We start from the raw sequence: 17,409 nt of genomic DNA on the forward strand, positions 1-17,409 counted from the left end.
TTAAAACCAAAAATCAGTTAAAGTTAACAGGAGGTAGACAATACAAGTTTAGTAAAAAAAACAATTTAAAAGGTCATAGTAAGTTGCTCTCTCTTACCCATTCCCTGGAGTACTGGAGCACCCTGGAGAATGACTCAGAGAGGTGCTGCCGGCACAAGGACTCTTCTTAGTGGATAAATCAAGCACTCCGTCTATAGAGATAAAAGAATGACTTGAGCATGTGAAGAAACAGGATCAGCCATGTTCTCCCCTGATAAAACAAACCTTTTGGGGATAAAAAAATAATATATTCAGCACATGGATCTTCTTTTTAATTAAAAAATAAAASAAAACAAGCTTGGGATTTATTCACAATTTGGTTACAAACGGCTTCAATGTAGTCCTGAAGAGTCTCAAATAAATTTGGCAAAGTTAAAAGCACGCCTCTGTTACAAGAGTCAGAGCGTACAAATGATAGTTCAGGATAAAACGTAGGCTATAACGTAACTAATCCTCAGAGGTCCCAAAATGAGACACACTCCAAATTCCTGAGATTTCGGGGGGCGGAGGTTAAGCCAGTATTTGAAAAATTCTTGTTCTAATCCATGGAGGAAGCGTTAGTATGTCATATTTAAAATTTTCTTTCAAGTGAAAGCACACACAGGCAACACACAGAGTCAAGCACCATACCCAGCAGCTATCTTCATCATTTTCTCCACATCTCTGACAGGCCCTTACCGGCAAAGCTGTTACCTTTCCCCTCTCCATCCTGTCACTTTGACTCTCTCTCTTCTTCCATATACCAATGTGTTTTTCCTACTAGTCTGCTTCTTCCATTCTCCCCCGGACACACACTACTGGCACTTCCTCATATCAGCCTAGGCTCCCCCTGTAACGCCTTACGTAAACTGGGTGTTTCTAGACAACAAAAAAGGGAGAGCTTTTTGCTAGGAAAGCCTTACTTCCATCTCACTGAAACAACTTGAAATTCTGGTCATTTTAATAAGGGCACCATTGCCATAGAAGCAGCACAGCCATCTGAAATTCCTGGAAACTTCGAAACAAGCAATTTATGAGGCAAAGATAAATGAAACCTGTTGGCAACGTAAACTATAGACATTTCAGAGCTACTTGCTCATTCTGTTTAACTCAAGTAAACGCTACCAAATGCGCAAACAATATAAGATGCCTTTCAGATTGCTTAAAGTTCTCATTTGACATGTAGAGAAAAAACAAGTTGACAAACAGTGAGCTAAAACTAACCGCTTACAGAAAGCTGTTCCATCCACYGCATTTGAGAAATACACCATAATCCAAACTTAAGCAGAGACTTCATGCTTCCTTTTGAGCAGGGTGCKACCCAGGCACAGGATACAGTAACTCATTCAAGTAGCTCCTCCTTTTCCAGAGGATGCGCTAAATAGCACAGACTGCTTCCAAAGAAGCTTWATCTGGGCTTCCTCCCTCAGAAGGGTCATCAAAACCTAGGAGTCTTTGAGGTCAAGCTGGACCCAGCTTCACTCCCCATGGAGATTGTTTCCCCTCAACCCTCTAGAACAGAAATACACCAGAAAGTCCCACTGGAACTCTTCCAGAACACCCTCTTAAATTGCTTATTAAGTATGGCAAGATCCCTGCCTAGTTACGTTAATATAAATTGAAATAAAATACATCAGCTAACGGATTACTGCATACGTTAATATGCGCATGCTCTAATGCCCTAACAAGTACTATGAACATTATAAATTATCTTGAAGCTTTTTCATAAGGTTGGTAACTAAGAACAATTCATCCTCATTCTAAACATCTACAAATACATGCTTTCTCTCTCAGCACTCAGTTCTCTCATTTAAAAAAACCAAACAAAACAAAAAAAACCCAACCAACCAAAAAAAACAAAAAAAATAACCCTGCCTCTCTCTCTCTCTCCTCTTTTAGGGAAGAGCTTCATGAATGTTAAACTGTTTTGACCATTATAAATACATATGTAAAAGACACTAATTAATTCTATCTATTATAAAATTAGCTACAAAGAAAAGTATCAGCTAAAAAAAAAAATGTATAGGTCTTCTTTAAGAAAAAGTCATGCCATACAACTTTCCTTGCAATATTTTAACTAAAGTGATAAGACAATTTTCAATAAGTCATATGAATGATAACATTCCATATGTCCAAGCTGTATATCGTTGGACACACAAAAATCAACCTTCTTACAAAAGACTCCACAACATAACAAAGAATAGAAAGATACCCACAATACTACATTAGATAGCACAAGGCTTTTCTTTTTTTCTTTTTTAAGCACCTTTTCTACTTGAGGATGAACAGCCTACCTTGTATTTGATAGAATGATTTCAGGCACTTAGTAACGCATTTCTAAAGAAGGGTAAAAGGGCTAATTTTAACCCTGTCAGTAAGATACTCTGATGATAACGTCTATTCCACACTTTCAGAAAGAGAAAACATTCACATACCATAATCTCTTGCAGAATTTGCCTGTTAAAAACATTTTTGATAGAAAGCAAGGTTTCCCATTTAAAATGAGCCCTGCAACATTGTTACAAGTTATTCATCTGTGCTCTGCAGAACAAGTCTATTTTTAAGGTAGAAAAGAGATGTTTCTTGTAAATACATAAACAAGGAAGCTATTGTATCACATTTTTTTCCAGCCTCACCAGGCAGTCACAGAATTAGTATTTTAAAGATACTGTTTTCATATGATGATCAGAAAGAAAAATCAATCAATCAGTCCTTCAGTCACACTATATATTGATCATCAGAACAACAGACAACATTATAATTTTCATGACCATGTGATCTTGCCTTATCAGCAAGTATTCAGTCTATTTAGCAGACTATTTCTTGCAGCTCCCAGTAGCAACAGCACATTTGTCTCCAGAGTTTGGAGCGCGTCCAGCCCTTTTGCCCTTCTTCAGAAAAAGACTCATGCCTATGAGCCTACATTCTTTCAACAAGTCTCTTCTCTACCAGCCATATCAAACTAGACATCATTTTCCTGTAACGGTATCTACTTCTTTTCCACTTCATATTTTAGGTAGAGGTGCAAACTCTGAATTGTCTATCTTCGTGACAAGCAAGAATGCCACTAGTGGATCGCAATAGGATGTAAGACACTGGTAACAGTCCTACCTTGTTCACTAGGTTCTGACTGAGACTTTCTGACAGTAAGGTCCAGAGGTGAGTCTTGGTCAGCCATGAGAAGTTTGCTGAGCACAGGGTTCTGAGCAGTTGCAGCCGTGGGAGAGGAGGCGACCAGAGATGCTTTCAGCAGGCTTTGGTTCTTTGTGCTATTGGGCTGGCTGGAGTCCTGAGTAGAGCTATTTTTTGAGGTATATTCAGCAGCAAACTGTCGGATCATTCGCTGCATGATCTCACGGGCCACTAGGGGAATATTGGGGTCAGAGACCCTAGGACTGTCTGCAAACAGTAGAGATTTTTTTTTTAAGGATGCACTTCAAGTAAAACAGCTTTTATATTAAATCATTATTTATTTAAAAAAATCCAGAAGCAAAAAAAGCCAGACAAAATAGTTTCTGTAGAGGATGTACTATAGTCTTAGGATACCTGAACAAGAAGCATTACTAATGCTAATATAACCTCCCCAAAATAATGATTTCCTATGTAAAATATGCAACTTCATACTTTGCTTCAAGTATCTCTAACTAGACCTTTATAAGGACTGGAAATGTAAAGGTGAGCTAGACCCAAGAAGAAAAGTACCAAGCAAAAGAAATTCATAACAAAAAAAGTAGAACAGGTTATTCACAGAAGAACTGAATAACTTACCTGCAATTATCGGGGCGGGGGGGGAGAGAGGAAGGAGAAGAGGAATAGTTGGCACAGTGCCCTACAAAATTACCTGGAAATAAAGCTCAATAGTTCTGATCTACACACTTCAAAATATTTTACCTTAAAAGGTTCAAGTATCTTCCATCCCATTCTACCTATTCCTTTTGCCAATTCTATCATTATGATCAACGGAGCATCAAATACTACTAAGAACTTTGATATACAAAAAAAAAAAAAACCCAAGAGGTGCCAAATTGAAAGTTCTGTTTCTAAAACAGTTACTAAACCTTACAGTAAGAAACGTGAAATGGAACCAGTTTATTTATAATAGGGTATAAACACAAAGGATATAAGGATATGGCCAACAAAAAAATATATTAATACGTATCACTGTTTTACACAGGCTGTGATTCATGATGTCAGAGCAAATCTGACACCACTCCTGAACCACAGAATCCAAGACCTGCCACTCCATCTCAAACAATGCTTTATGTTCTTTGGCCAAACCAGGTAACAAATCAGAAAGGCTCCAGAAATGGCTGTAAAGGCTTCATTTTCTATTTCTGGAGAAAGATTCAAAGAAAATTGTGCAGCAGAAGACCAAGTAAAACTTTCAAAACAGCTCTCCAGAAGGAACAGCAAAAAGTTTACTACTTCTTCCAAGAAAAAAAAATTGCCCACGCTGAAAGGTAAAAGGTAAGATTATCAAGATTGAACTATTAGAAGTATTAGAAAACCATTTGTGGGACACTTCAGTGCTAGATTTGCCTTTTACTGCCACTTTCAACAAAAATAAAAATCAATGGGACAAATCTGCTTTAGAGGTATCTGTAAAAGATGACTGACATGTGGGCAGCTCCATGCTCAAACCTTCAAACCAGAAAGCAGCAGTAAGCAGTTACTATGTTTCTTGATGAGTAGTTGTATTGAGCTCCAAATAAATACAAATCAAATCCAACTTCCTTCCTGTGAAGCACAGCTTTCTAAATCTAAAACCTTATAAAATCACCATGTGCAATCTTATATTAGTATAGTAGCTGTAAATTCTGAGAGGTTTATGTAAATACTTAATCATTTTCCTGTAAAATCTGCAGGATGTTTTATTGTTGTTAAGCACATGGCACACCAAAATTTTAAGTAATCCCCAAGAGATGAGCCATACGTTAAGTTTAAGTATGGCTCATATTCCCAGTTTCTTCTCAAATAGTCCATGAGGGCACAAGCCATAACAGAGAAGAAGCAAGAAGGCTTTTTTTCAGCTAGGATGAGATTTCTTCTCTTTTCTAAGCTCTCTGCTAGAGCCTATCGAAGAACATGCGAATGGCACAAAGAAAGCCCAGAGAACTAAGTTCTGAGGCACAAACCAATGGCCTTCTCCCACTGCCGCTAACTATTTGACATGGGCCAGTAACGTGTACACATGGTGCTGAGAGGAATGCAGAGCTCCTTGGTAACTATGTTTTCTGAAGAAGAGTCATGCTTTTTCTGTGCCTTTACTGAATATTGAATTACACATGTGAATGTGCACTGCAGATGATGCTAATGGCTGGACATATTTCTAAATTCAGAAAGAAAATATCATATATACCCACAGCCATAAACCTCTGTGATCTCTAACTTTAAAGATAGAGCACAGAGTGACTACTGAGAGCTTTTTCCAGAGCTGCTCAAGACAAATTCACTACACAACTGAATTTTCAAGTAGAAGAGTAGTTTCCCAGCATGTTAAAGACTTCTTGCTTAATATAAAACATTAATTTTAAATGCTAAGGATTAAAGGTGTTCAAAAGCAAGTGCATAATACTTGCTGGTGACTCTGCAGCACCACTTCAAGTCAACTAGGTGTTTATTTTGACTTTGCTTGTCTATTTATTTGCAAAAATAATTTAACTAAAACAGAGATGATATCATAGAAGAAATAGAAGAAAAATACAGCAAACTTTATGAGCTCTATATATATATAATAGCACACGTGAGCTTTAAACCTTAATATCCTTTATGTATTTTATCTATACACAAACCCTAGAAGGGCAATAACAAACAAAAAAGGTATGGTTTCATTAAAACATCATAAGAGGGTCCTATCCTGCCACAAGGTGACAGTATCAGAGAACTGGATACTACCACTCTGCTTTCACTTGAAAGTATGAATATTTGATAGAAGCATTACTGAATCTGAGCACCGTACGCAAAAAGCGGAAAGAAAAGTAGGCACGATTAATTTGTGGCAAACCTGTTTACAAAGTTTGCTGATATTGTTAATTATCTATTTATGGTAAGTACATGAGTGCATGCGCTTGACCTACAACAGGCAGATGTTCTGTGAACAGATGCATTTTCTCTGATCTGCTTGAGGTACAAAATAGCAGTCTCAAATGTTACTGGCAGTAAGGATAGAAAGAAAAAGAACTGATCATTGGCATGAAGCCAGGAGAGCCAAGTCTCTCTGGGCAACATAGGAGCTTCAGAATATTGGCTGTGCTTTGTGTCCTCTTTGGTATGACACCGTCTGGGGATCTTACAGCAATCGCCAGTTGGAATAACCCTTTGAATAAACTAAATACAGCCTTCCAGGCTCTTTATCCTCCCTTATATTACTCTTGCGCCAAGCACAGCTTTGCTGGAGGAACGAAACAAAATGCATATAAAAAAAAAAAAAAAGAAAAAAGGAAAGGAAAGAAAAACACCACCCAATGATTCATAGTTGTCCAAAGTGATTTCATTATCCCCATTCTATGTATTTGAGTGCATCTGACCATGGACAGAGTGTTAAATCCATTATTAGCACATTATAATATCTGCCAATCTTTTTCCTCCTCAAAATTAGGAAAGTACTCAATTCTCTAGAGACATACATAAGAATCACATGTGAAAATTTAAATTCAACGTTAAATGGATAAGGCATTAAAAAAAATTGTAGGCGATGAAAACGCAGTGATTTTTCCATCAGAAAATATGGAAAAGTGTTCTGTATATTTTTTCTATATTTTTATTTTCTTAAATCACTCCTGGATTTAAAGAGAGAAGGAGATAAACTGAAAAAACAAAAGACAACCTCAACTTTAAAGAAAAAAAGCCCCTGAAAAGGGAGACCTGGAATAAAAGAATTATCTGAACTATCTGTAGTAATGTAGTAACTATCCTTCATACCATCCTACATGCTTTATGCAATACATCACTATGTATAGTTTGTATTTATTCATTTAAGTCATAAAAGAAAGGCTAAAATACTGTTATCTACTTAGAACACCTTTAAATATTTCGGTCACTGCAAGGATGGGCTGAGGACTAGCTATAGTAATTTCTAATTTGTTAAACTGAAGCCTTGCATTGTGCCCCCACAGACAGGTTGGAATTACTGATTTGGCAGATTTTCCTCACACATGGGTTAGGCTGATAAGTACTACATGCTGTCATTCAGGATGCATTTGGAAGCAACCTCTGGATTGCTGTTTCTCAGATTGGTAGAATACAGTGAAATGAGTTTTGTGTCTTCTTAAGAGTACAGTTTAACTTGCACAACTGTCCAGCAGAGATTCACAAGATTTTCTATCATTTAGCTATTATTACAGTTCTCTGTATATTCTACAGTACAAATTTTCCAATTCTTTTGCTGATCACTTTTCATATTTCCTATGTATAGCACTATTCCAGTAGTATTTTATATTGTGGATTATGGGGGGGGGGGGGAAATCACTACAGACCATAGTCAGAAAGAGAAGACTGCTGACCTTTAAGGAAAAACTGCATTAGAATAGACACCATTAAAAAACAACAACAATAAAACCCACCAATCAACCAAAACAAAATACTCGCCATATCACACCACCACCACTGCTCTCCCCTTCCTCCAGACAGCCCACTCACCTAACCATTGGCTTCAGAGGAACAGTTCTGCTGGGAAGAATTGAGTAATCCCTCTAAAATTATAAAAGCATCAGTGTTCTCATGAAGAGTTTTGTTTTAGGGTTAAATATGATGCACTCTCCTCCTCTCTCCCAAGCCCACACTCTTGTACTGATACACTCTTTGCAAGTGAATTGAAATTCTTGATAAATATGCAATATAATTGAAAAATACTGAACACAGAATGACAACGTGAACATCTCATCTTTGAGGTATTTGCATGGCATGCAAAAAAGACCAGTAAGACCACTTCCCTCCTCCTCTTCCCATTAAAACCAACCTTTTCTGTAAAAGACTGCATTGAGGAACTCTTCCGCTTGCCTCTCAAACCGAATGATTTTTGCTTGCTCTTGTCTAAGCAGAGCTTCTTGTCCAGCTTCCGAGGCTGGCTCATCCAGACTGACTAAGTGTTCCTGTAAAGATATTTAATATTTGTGAGTTGTTTCTGCCTGCAAAATTAGAGTCCTAGCCACTAAATATTCTAATATATTCAAAACTTTGTCAGACACTCAGCATAGAGATAGATCTATTTAAATTGTAACTTGAATTTTTGGCCTCTCCAGTACATTGTATGTTGCCCCATTTTGTTGTCATAAATGTAATAGAAGACTAAAAGATTTGACAGCAGTATGGGAAACAAGAGCCTACCATAAAGGAAATGGTTCAAATATTTCACCTTGCATTTTGGCCACAACCCTGATTCTTAACACTTGCTCGTCAGGTAGTACTTTTAGTTCTACAAGAAATAACTCTTAAGGACAAAATACAAGGAAAATTCCACTTACTCTATACAATTTTCAGGTAAATTGAGCAACAAATGACTAGGCGTTAGTAACGAGCAGGTCCTTAGTCAAAAGTCTTAGTAGCAGCTGCTTTTAAATGGAAAAAAAAAAAAAACACCTTTAGGTTCACTACCTGCAACACTTGTGATGAGTTAAAGTCTATTATTTCTCTTACAGCTCAACTGAAGCAACTCTTATCTCACAAATATTTCAAAAACAGTGTTTTAGCTAGGAAAATTAAATTATGCAAGATGTTTGAATAAGCTACACATTTTAAATACAACTCAAGAACTAGAAGATTCTGGTTACAAAAATACAGAATCTAAATGCTTGAAATCACTTTTCTCCTTTTCTCTCTCTTTTCCCCCCCTCTACTTCAATGTCTTGTACCCACTCCAGAAAATAAAAATAATGCCCCTCCTGGCCCTTTCCTTCCCACTTTCCTTTTAAGTAATTATTAAAATTACTTATATTTACCTACTGCAGGAGTGCATACAAAACCAATCTCTGAGTTTAGGGAGTGTTTTGTTTTGTTAAACTTTACATAGTATCAGTCACCATAATATCTAGGCTATCTTTGGCTTTTTTTTTTTTGGTCTCCAATGTACAAGCCAATTTCAGGTCACTATTGTGATGAGGCAAAAAATGGAAGGAAACAAAATTTGCAATTCATTTATCATTCACGATAAATGCAAAAGAAGAAGTCATTCTCGAGGTTGGACCACCTCAAGAGATTTAATGAAATGAAGTTCCATAACTAGCATATAGCAAGCTAATGAACACAGCAATCAAACCATGTGCAAAAGGTAATAAGAAATGCTGTGAACTCTGGCCCATACAATAGGGCCTCTGATTGTAAGATTTCTAGTTTGACGGTTTCCAGAAGTTTTCATCATCAAAAGCAAGGGGGGGATACTATCTCAGACAGGATACAAAAACAAAGTAGTGGTTTATCCTTAAAAAAAAAAAAAAAAAAAAAAAAAAGAGAGAGAGAGAGAGAGAGAGAGAGAAGTGTGTAATCAGAGATAACAGGTGAATAAAACAAGATGTTTTTCTAAGAAAGGTAAGATTTTGAGGAAGTAAAGTTGTAAAAGACACAATTACTTTAGCTTTTCTCATATCAGATAGATTTCAAGCATGCTCTCAAACCCATTGGCTCTCAAAGGAGAGAGCGATGCTTCTGAGATATTCTTTTAAAGAATATGAACTCTCTGGTTAACTACAGTCAGAGAGTTTACTTCTGTACCAAATACTCCTGCACCATCAGTGTTTCTGGGGTACACTGGCATTCTACAAACACATCACAAAATTATAACTGAATTTAAGACTTAAATACGCAAGTGTCAGTATAGGATTTAACAGTGAAAGTATATGTGGAAAATAAGCCTAACATCTTTGTAAGAGTTATTCTTTAAGTAAATCTTCCAGAACGTACTGGCATTCTCTTTTGAAACTGCTTTTGCACCTGACAAAATTTAACACAAGACCCACCTTGGTTATTAACTGCCATCCTGAATCAAGATTATCATAGCTGAGTGATCTTTCAAATATATTCAGGACTATTGCAAACCCTGCTTATCAGTTTCCATAAAAAGAAGATAACTAATCTGGGCACAACAAAAACAGCGAGACACTGGAACACCCAAGCACCTAAAGACAAAATGCTGTAAGTTTCACTTTAAGAGGAAGCTCTGCATTTTACGTGCAGAGATTTGGCTGGGTAAGATCTATTAAATTTAATTAGCATCCCCTGGCTAATATCCCACAAGCCATGGCAAAAAGCGTACTTTCCATTCAAAGGACAAGCAGAATCCAGGATTAAAGGAAGTATCATCCCTTTGATCTGATCTGACATTTTGTCCTCTGACAGATTCTAACTACTGAAGAAGCCTAAAACAACAGTAACCCCTGTCCCCAAGGTAACATATTTAAACCTTTCCTAGTAATTTTAGCAACTAAGACATTATATAGCAAGAATCACCGCTTAGTGACTCCGCTAAATGAATCACGTAGAGTATGCTTGTTTGTGGCGAGGCATGCTGCCACTGAACTCATTTAAGTGTAATGTATGAAGACTACAATTTAGTCTACCTAGGCTAACACCATTTTACTAAAGCGTATTTTTTACATGGGGCAGGGCAGGGGGAGATGAAAATGGGATCAGGAAGACAAAACTAGAATGGTTTACACTGGTGAGCATCTGAATAAAGGATCATTTGATCTACATTCAGGAAAAGCATGGAAGACGGAAGGACAGACAGTACTCAGTTCTTACCCCTCAAAGTAAGGAGCACACTTAGCTTTACTTGCATGAACCTTTATCAGTGTCCGTTTTCAAAGTGTGAAGAAACACAGTTACATAAAAAAAGACAGATTTAATCTTATTCATGGGGAAAAAAAATAGAAATCTTCAGCTGTTTTCTGACATCTTTAGTACAACACTGACTAGATGAGACAAACATACTGGAAAAATTTCTCCTTTAACTATTTTTGCATTTCTTTATTTTCTTATTGTGTCACAATTATTTCAGCAGTCTCTGCAGCTAGTTCACCCCTAGAGGGAAAGTTAACAAGTTTTCAGAGTACAAATTTGATAGTGACTGTTATTCAGAGTCGACCTCAAAAAGTTTTTCTTACTTTTTACCATTTCTTCCCAGTGACCATTTTTGGATCTACTACTTTCAGTCTTATCCTCTCACTCTACAGTACTGAGTCATATCATGGTCTTCAATCTCAATATGCAAGTAATAGGAATCAGAAATCATTATTAATACTTAGATAGCATTGTTGCTGGTTAGAAATATCCTGAAAAAGTCAGTTATTTTTACATGCTATTTATAGCACATCATTTTTTTCTCTTCCCCTTGCACTTCTCTTCACATACGAAGAAACTCCCAAAGCATCACTCTAATTCCTTCACTGAGCATTTGGTACCCCTGGATTGAACAATAATGCTTCAGGAAAAGCTTCTTGGAGTCGCCTGCGCAGAATCCAAAAGGATCAAAGAACTTTTTGTGTATCAGGATACACAGCATAACAATATAATTAAGTCAAAGAATCTTAAAAATACAGGGCCCAAATCTTAAAAATACAAGGTCAATGCACAACCTTGAGAAACCAGCTGATCCTGGACAGCCTGGCCTCATCACCTGCAGGGCCGGATCCTCATTTTGAGACCCTCCTCATAAGCAACATTGATACAGTAGCTCTAAACGCAAAGTCACAGACATGCAGAGAAAGGTATGATGCAGGATGTCTTCATACAGATATGGCAACAGCAGCTTCCGGTTCAGGCTCCACGAAGATGGAGCAGAAAGTACCTGTAAAGTGGAGTGGCACAAGCTAACCCCTATCTGCTTGGAAAAATGGGAGGCAGCACCTCCAGCTGACAAGCCAGCCCAGACCCTAGCAATACAGGCCAGCCTCCGCTCCCCACTGCCAGGCAAGACCAGGAACCACGAGTAGGAAAGGAGCATTTTGGCACCCCTAGGTTGTATCCTCCAACACTTACATTTCTTAAGATTATACACTCTTTTTAGCTTTTAGCCAATGGAAAGGAGAATAATCTATTAGGAGAAAAAAATATAAAGGAGAATAGTTCAGAGTAATACTAGTATTTTCTGCAGACAAGCTGTGCAGACACCAGAGACATGTTGCTTGTCTTTTTCCATTCTCTTCCTCCTACCTTCAAGGCTAGATCAGCCCAAATCCTTTAGTCTATCTTAAAGAAATCCAGAACACAACCTAGTCATTCTTGTTATTTCAATGCTATCCAGTTTGTTCATATCTTTTTTTTTTTTTTTTTTTTTTAAAGATGCATCCAGCTAAGGCTTCACCAGCATTCAGGGAGAAGTATAACTCCCTCTCCATAGATTAAACAAACATCTCTCTCAAAATATCCCCAAAAGAGTTTACTACTTTTGTGATGCTATCACCTTTCAGGCATCTTTAGCTCATGTTGTGATAAAACATTTTTTCTCTCTTCTATACAGTTTCTCTAACATATCAAGATCATTTTCATTTCTGAGCATTCCCTTTGATTAACCTGAAACCCTTCCCAGCTGAACACGTACAGTTTTATATTTAGGAAATTACATTATTTCCTTATTAAATCTGACATCAGTCATCTTGGTTATCACATTCAAAATAGTTCTTAACTGATCCACAATTACTGAATATAATTACCTATGCTAGAGGAAAAAAAAAAAAAAAGTCAAAATCAATGGAAAGACATTAGGCTTACATTCATATTTATGCATAAGCAAAACTGTTACCCAGCATTACTACTGAACATAACTGGAGATTATCACAAACTGCCTCTTCAGGTTTTAACCTCCATATCAAATTATTTTAAAATCATCCAATACAAAATTGACAGTCTAAATGCTAGTTTTTTTTTTTACGTGATGAAATCCATTAAAAATGTTTTAAAGCATCTTCCAGCACACTTAAGATCATTGTACACAGTTTAAACACATTTTAAATCCATCAAAGTCATAAGAGTTCTGCAACTTCAACTGATTTTCAGATATTTCTTTCTCCATCTTAAATTAGTCTGGGAGTTAACGCTTTAAATGATAGCAGTAGCTTCTCAGAATTATTCAGACACTTACCACAGTTCATTTTTCATTGTTTATGTTCCTTCATAGTGAAAGAATACCAGATTCAGAGTGTGCTGTTATGACTTATCATAATGAAGTAATGGCATGATATTACTTTTAGGTTGCTTGTTTGTTTAAAGGAATTACAAGCCTTTAAAATATCCTAAACATTTTAAAAATTCAAAGGTACTCTGAAATGACTCCTTCAAAGGTTCACATGCTGTACCCTACCATACTTCTTCATAATCTAAAAAAAGAAAAAAAATTGTTAGAGATCCTGACACTGAATCCAGCKCATTTTATAGTACTTCAAAGACCAGACTCAATTTTCTGCCATCAGCAACCTGAGACTCCAGAAAATGCTGCTAGAAGTCATTTTCTCCCTTGCTATTTTTATACTTTAAATATAACTCTAAAATCRTTAATATGCTTACCAGTATTATCCTTCTTGTTGTGCTCTGATTAATGAGATTAGTCCCTGTTTTTTAATACACATAAATTGCTTTATGTAACTTTAAACAATAGACTTTTCTTTTACAGAGGAATATACACAACTATGCATCCTTCTTTAAAGATTCCTTTATCTGCCCCCTCACTACTGGTGCTTTCCTCTGACCTTACCTACCCACAACTCCCCCCCTCCCCCCCAAAATAAAACCCAACCAAACAACTTCCCCCCCCAAAAAACCCCACCACCCTTAGCTAGGCACTGCACCCTAAGTATGAGCAAATTGCAGTAGATTCTACCTGATTTTATGCAAATATTCTAAATGGAGCCACAGATCCCCTTTGAAACAATAACTTTGTGAGTTTACTTAACCACCCACTCTGAAAAATTAAGACCTATAATTAAGAAAAAGAAATTAAGTACACTTGAAATTTCAATTTGTCAAAATTCACAGGTCTTCTCTGTTCTGCAAATTTTCAGAAGGAAAAACATCATATAAAAAAGTTTGCAAACTACACTGTCTTTAACTTTTTTTATGAAGGATGAAGACTATAAGGAATTGAGAGTTGTCACATTTTCAGATTATCCAAGTGAGAGTTCATCATGTTTGATAACACAGAGCATGCTCTATTTCCTCTCACCACAATATGGCTAGATTCAAGAACTCTTTCATCTTTTATGTTCATCAGTTTACRTGCACTTCTGCATAGACACCTGTGTTAATAAGTAGTAGTCATTCTTTATATAATTAGTTATTCTCTCTCTGATCATTGAAATGATTGTGATAAGTGATAAATTATATGATGAAAGAAAGACAGAAATTTAAATTTCTAGAAGTTGTACATTATTGCATATAACCCAGTGGATATGGGCAAAAATATGTCTGGGGAATTTTATCTGCCTACTTTCTATGTATTTTATCGTGCCTTTCAAATGACATTTAATTCTGCTCCTCTATCAAAAACCTGTCTTGTATTTTGACTGTCAAAAAAAAAAAAAAATCCACCATGCATTTGCTTAGTATACTCCATCCTCCAAGCCAGAACTACTGCTACAAATAAATTAATCTTTTTAGAATACTTCAGCAGATGGTTCCCTGTACTTTGAAGAATGCAAGTAATTGAATCTGACTGCTTGTAAAAGCAAGAATTAACATCACTGAATGGGATGGGAAAGCAAGTGCAGGTTTTTTCCTTAAACAGCTCTGCCAATAAAATAATCATGACATCCAACTTCCATCCTAAAGTCCAGAACTAAATTACAGGTCATTCATATGGACAAACGCAATCCAGGAAAAAACTTAAAGATTGTTTACTGTTTTTATCTTGTCAAATCAAGTACATATATGTTGCTCAAAGGTAAAATCTAGTACACCACTTAATTATTCTACTAATCCAGAAGGGGAATTGGTAGAGATGTAGTCACTGGAAAAAGGGCCACAACTACACAGAGTTATATGGTTTTTGGCCATCTTGATCCCACTGGCTACAGTATCCATTAGTTTTTAATTCTGTAACTCACCGCTAAACAAGCACAAACCAAGACATCCCATATTGCTCACTTCTCTTAAGGAAAGGGATGCGCATGAACAAGAACAGAAAAACAAACTACAACTAGGAAACACAACACTGAACAGAGGATGAGGCACAGAGTACAACTGCAACCATACTGTGTACTGGAACACACAAATTATAGTTACAGAAGCTTGAGCCTGAAACACCTTAGGAAGAGTTAAAGATATCACTACAGTTGTTGTAAGGAGGAGATCACAAACAAAACCAGTACCATTCTTAATTAAATTCTGTCCATCAGCTGAAAATCTAAATGCCAAATGAAATTACAAAATTTTGAAACAATTAAGTCTCAGAGGTTTTTATTTCAAATTATGATGTTGTTAAATCCAGACTATTTAAAGATACCTCCAAAAGAGGAGTGAGGAAAAAAAAAAGTGATGATTGACACTGTATTGTAGGTTAATGGCATAAGCATTGGTCAGGAGTGCAGCAATTTGATCTACCCATAAAGGAAAGGAAGCATTCCCACGTCACACCCCCCCCCCCCCTTAGCAGACACGAGAAGAAAGGCTCACTAGTCGTAAAAGGAGACATTCCTCCCTCCCTCAAAAAAAAATAAATAAAATAAATAAAAATCTACAACACAACCAGGAGGGGCAGGAGGAAGAGGAAAACAAGATTTTTTACGTGCTCCAAAGAGGCCTCAGATAACCCAGTGGCAAGCATGAGCAGCATCAATAGGATCCAGAGTCACAAGTCTGATTTGAACAGACTGTTCACTGCCTTTCTCTACTCCCCTCCCCAAAAAGCTGGTGATATCTGGCCACCTAGCAAACAGGCATGCATGCAAAGCTCTCCTTGCCATCTCAGTTTAATAATCAGCTGCAAGAAAACTGGCTTAAACAAGCATTTTTGGCTACTGAAATGGAAAGCAACAGAAATGGTTATGCAACTCCATAGTGACCATCTAACTCGGCCTTTGTTATCTCACATTTGTCTCTTTAGATCACTGACATCAAAGCACCATGGAGCACACCAGGTGTGACCACATCCGCATCTTTCTTTTGCCCATTTAAAAGCCCCACATAGTACAACAGGTAACCAACTGAAGATCTTTAATGTAAATGATAACTGTCAATAGCACAGAGTAGTTTTCAGCGATACTCATAATTTTGAGCTATGAGTTACTAAGTGAAAGACCAGAACAGTACATTCAAAATATAAACAGTGATATCTAAGCTTTTGACTAAAGGCTGTGTAGAAGCTTAAAAAGACCAAGCGGACAATAGCTAATCTGCGCACTGCACAGTGGACATTCTAGTCCTAGGTTTTCATCTTCACCTAAAAAACAGATTTTTCAGAAGCTTTAGTTACTGTGGGCTTATGAGGACAACTGAAATGCAAGCAGCCTTTTTAGAGGTTCTTACCTCCCAGCCTATGACCAGTCCCTGACCATGCAGCAAAATTCATTTCTATGATAAATTCAGTGGCTTAGCTAGAACTGCACTACACGTTGAATTTTGTCCTTTTCGAGATGACATAAGCCAAACAAGATAGAACTAACAGCACAAGCATACACAGAGCTTACCTGCTGTCAGTCTCAAAGACAGGCTTGTGCCTTAAATCAGTTCTAAATACGTTTCCCCCCTCCCCCCAATGCCTTCATAAAAAGGCTAATACAAAAACCAAGAATAAACTGGTAACATGGCAAGTATCAGTGTCAACAGCAAGGGACTTTCTTCACAAAAAAGAGCCATGTTGCCATATATGTTAACTGTTGCAGCTGAAAGGGTGTTTTTGTTTCCTCTGGAAGAGTACAGAGATCCAGTCCGCATGTCATATCACATTGCGCAGGAAAAAGCAGTTGCTAGGAGTTCCAACAAATGAAGTTTCACCAAGACAGATGAGCCTCCCCTCCTATGCTATAGAGCAATCATTATTTCAACACATTGAATGAGCAACAATCATGTGTGGCATGTTAGCCGTTGTTTCACGTACGGCTATAATCTGGTTACGAAAGCACAGACTGCAAGCATATACATCGGCAAAGCTGACTTGTCCAAATTTAGGCTGTGACCTGGTTACAAACAAGTACAGTAAAAACCCTGCCATATATATATGTGTGTGTATGTATACATACATATATACACACATACACACATGCAAGCCTTTTTATTAAAAGATATGGTCCACAGAGATGAGAGATTCTAAGATATAGAACAAGACTCTAGGTTGTTCAAACAGACCACATTTCCACAGTAAAGAGAAGGTCAGTCTCTGATTGTAGTAAAGGTACATAAGCTGCAGTTTGCCCTTCCCTGAGGAGAGTTACATGATCTCGACAAGATCTCTCTTTTAAGGAGCTTAAA

At 37.1% G+C, this 17,409-nt stretch overlaps 1 protein-coding gene across 5 annotated transcripts in view; it reads right to left on the reverse strand.

Annotated features, from left to right (window-relative positions):
* Positions 1–17,409, reverse strand: part of LCOR (ligand dependent nuclear receptor corepressor) — a 66,309-nt gene that overhangs the window by 32,620 nt on the left and 16,280 nt on the right. For 2 of the 5 annotated variants that reach the window (XM_085325773.1, XM_085325777.1), the window contains exons 4-6: positions 7,976–8,108; positions 3,130–3,417; positions 98–191 (exon numbers count right to left, since the gene is read on the reverse strand). In XM_085325773.1, the coding sequence (XP_085181899.1) occupies positions 98–191; positions 3,130–3,367 (332 nt within the window). In that variant the 5' untranslated portion in view covers positions 3,368–3,417; positions 7,976–8,108. Of the gene's footprint in view, positions 1–97; positions 192–3,129; positions 3,418–7,975; positions 8,109–17,409 lie in introns of those variants that run through there. The other 3 variants (XM_085325776.1, XM_085325774.1, XM_085325775.1) reach the window with 3 other exon arrangements.

This window comes from Rhea americana, unplaced genomic scaffold, assembly GCF_003343005.1.
Source record: "Rhea americana isolate MKP2758 unplaced genomic scaffold, rheAme1 scaffold_122, whole genome shotgun sequence".
Classification (NCBI taxonomy): Eukaryota; Metazoa; Chordata; class Aves; order Rheiformes; family Rheidae; genus Rhea; species Rhea americana.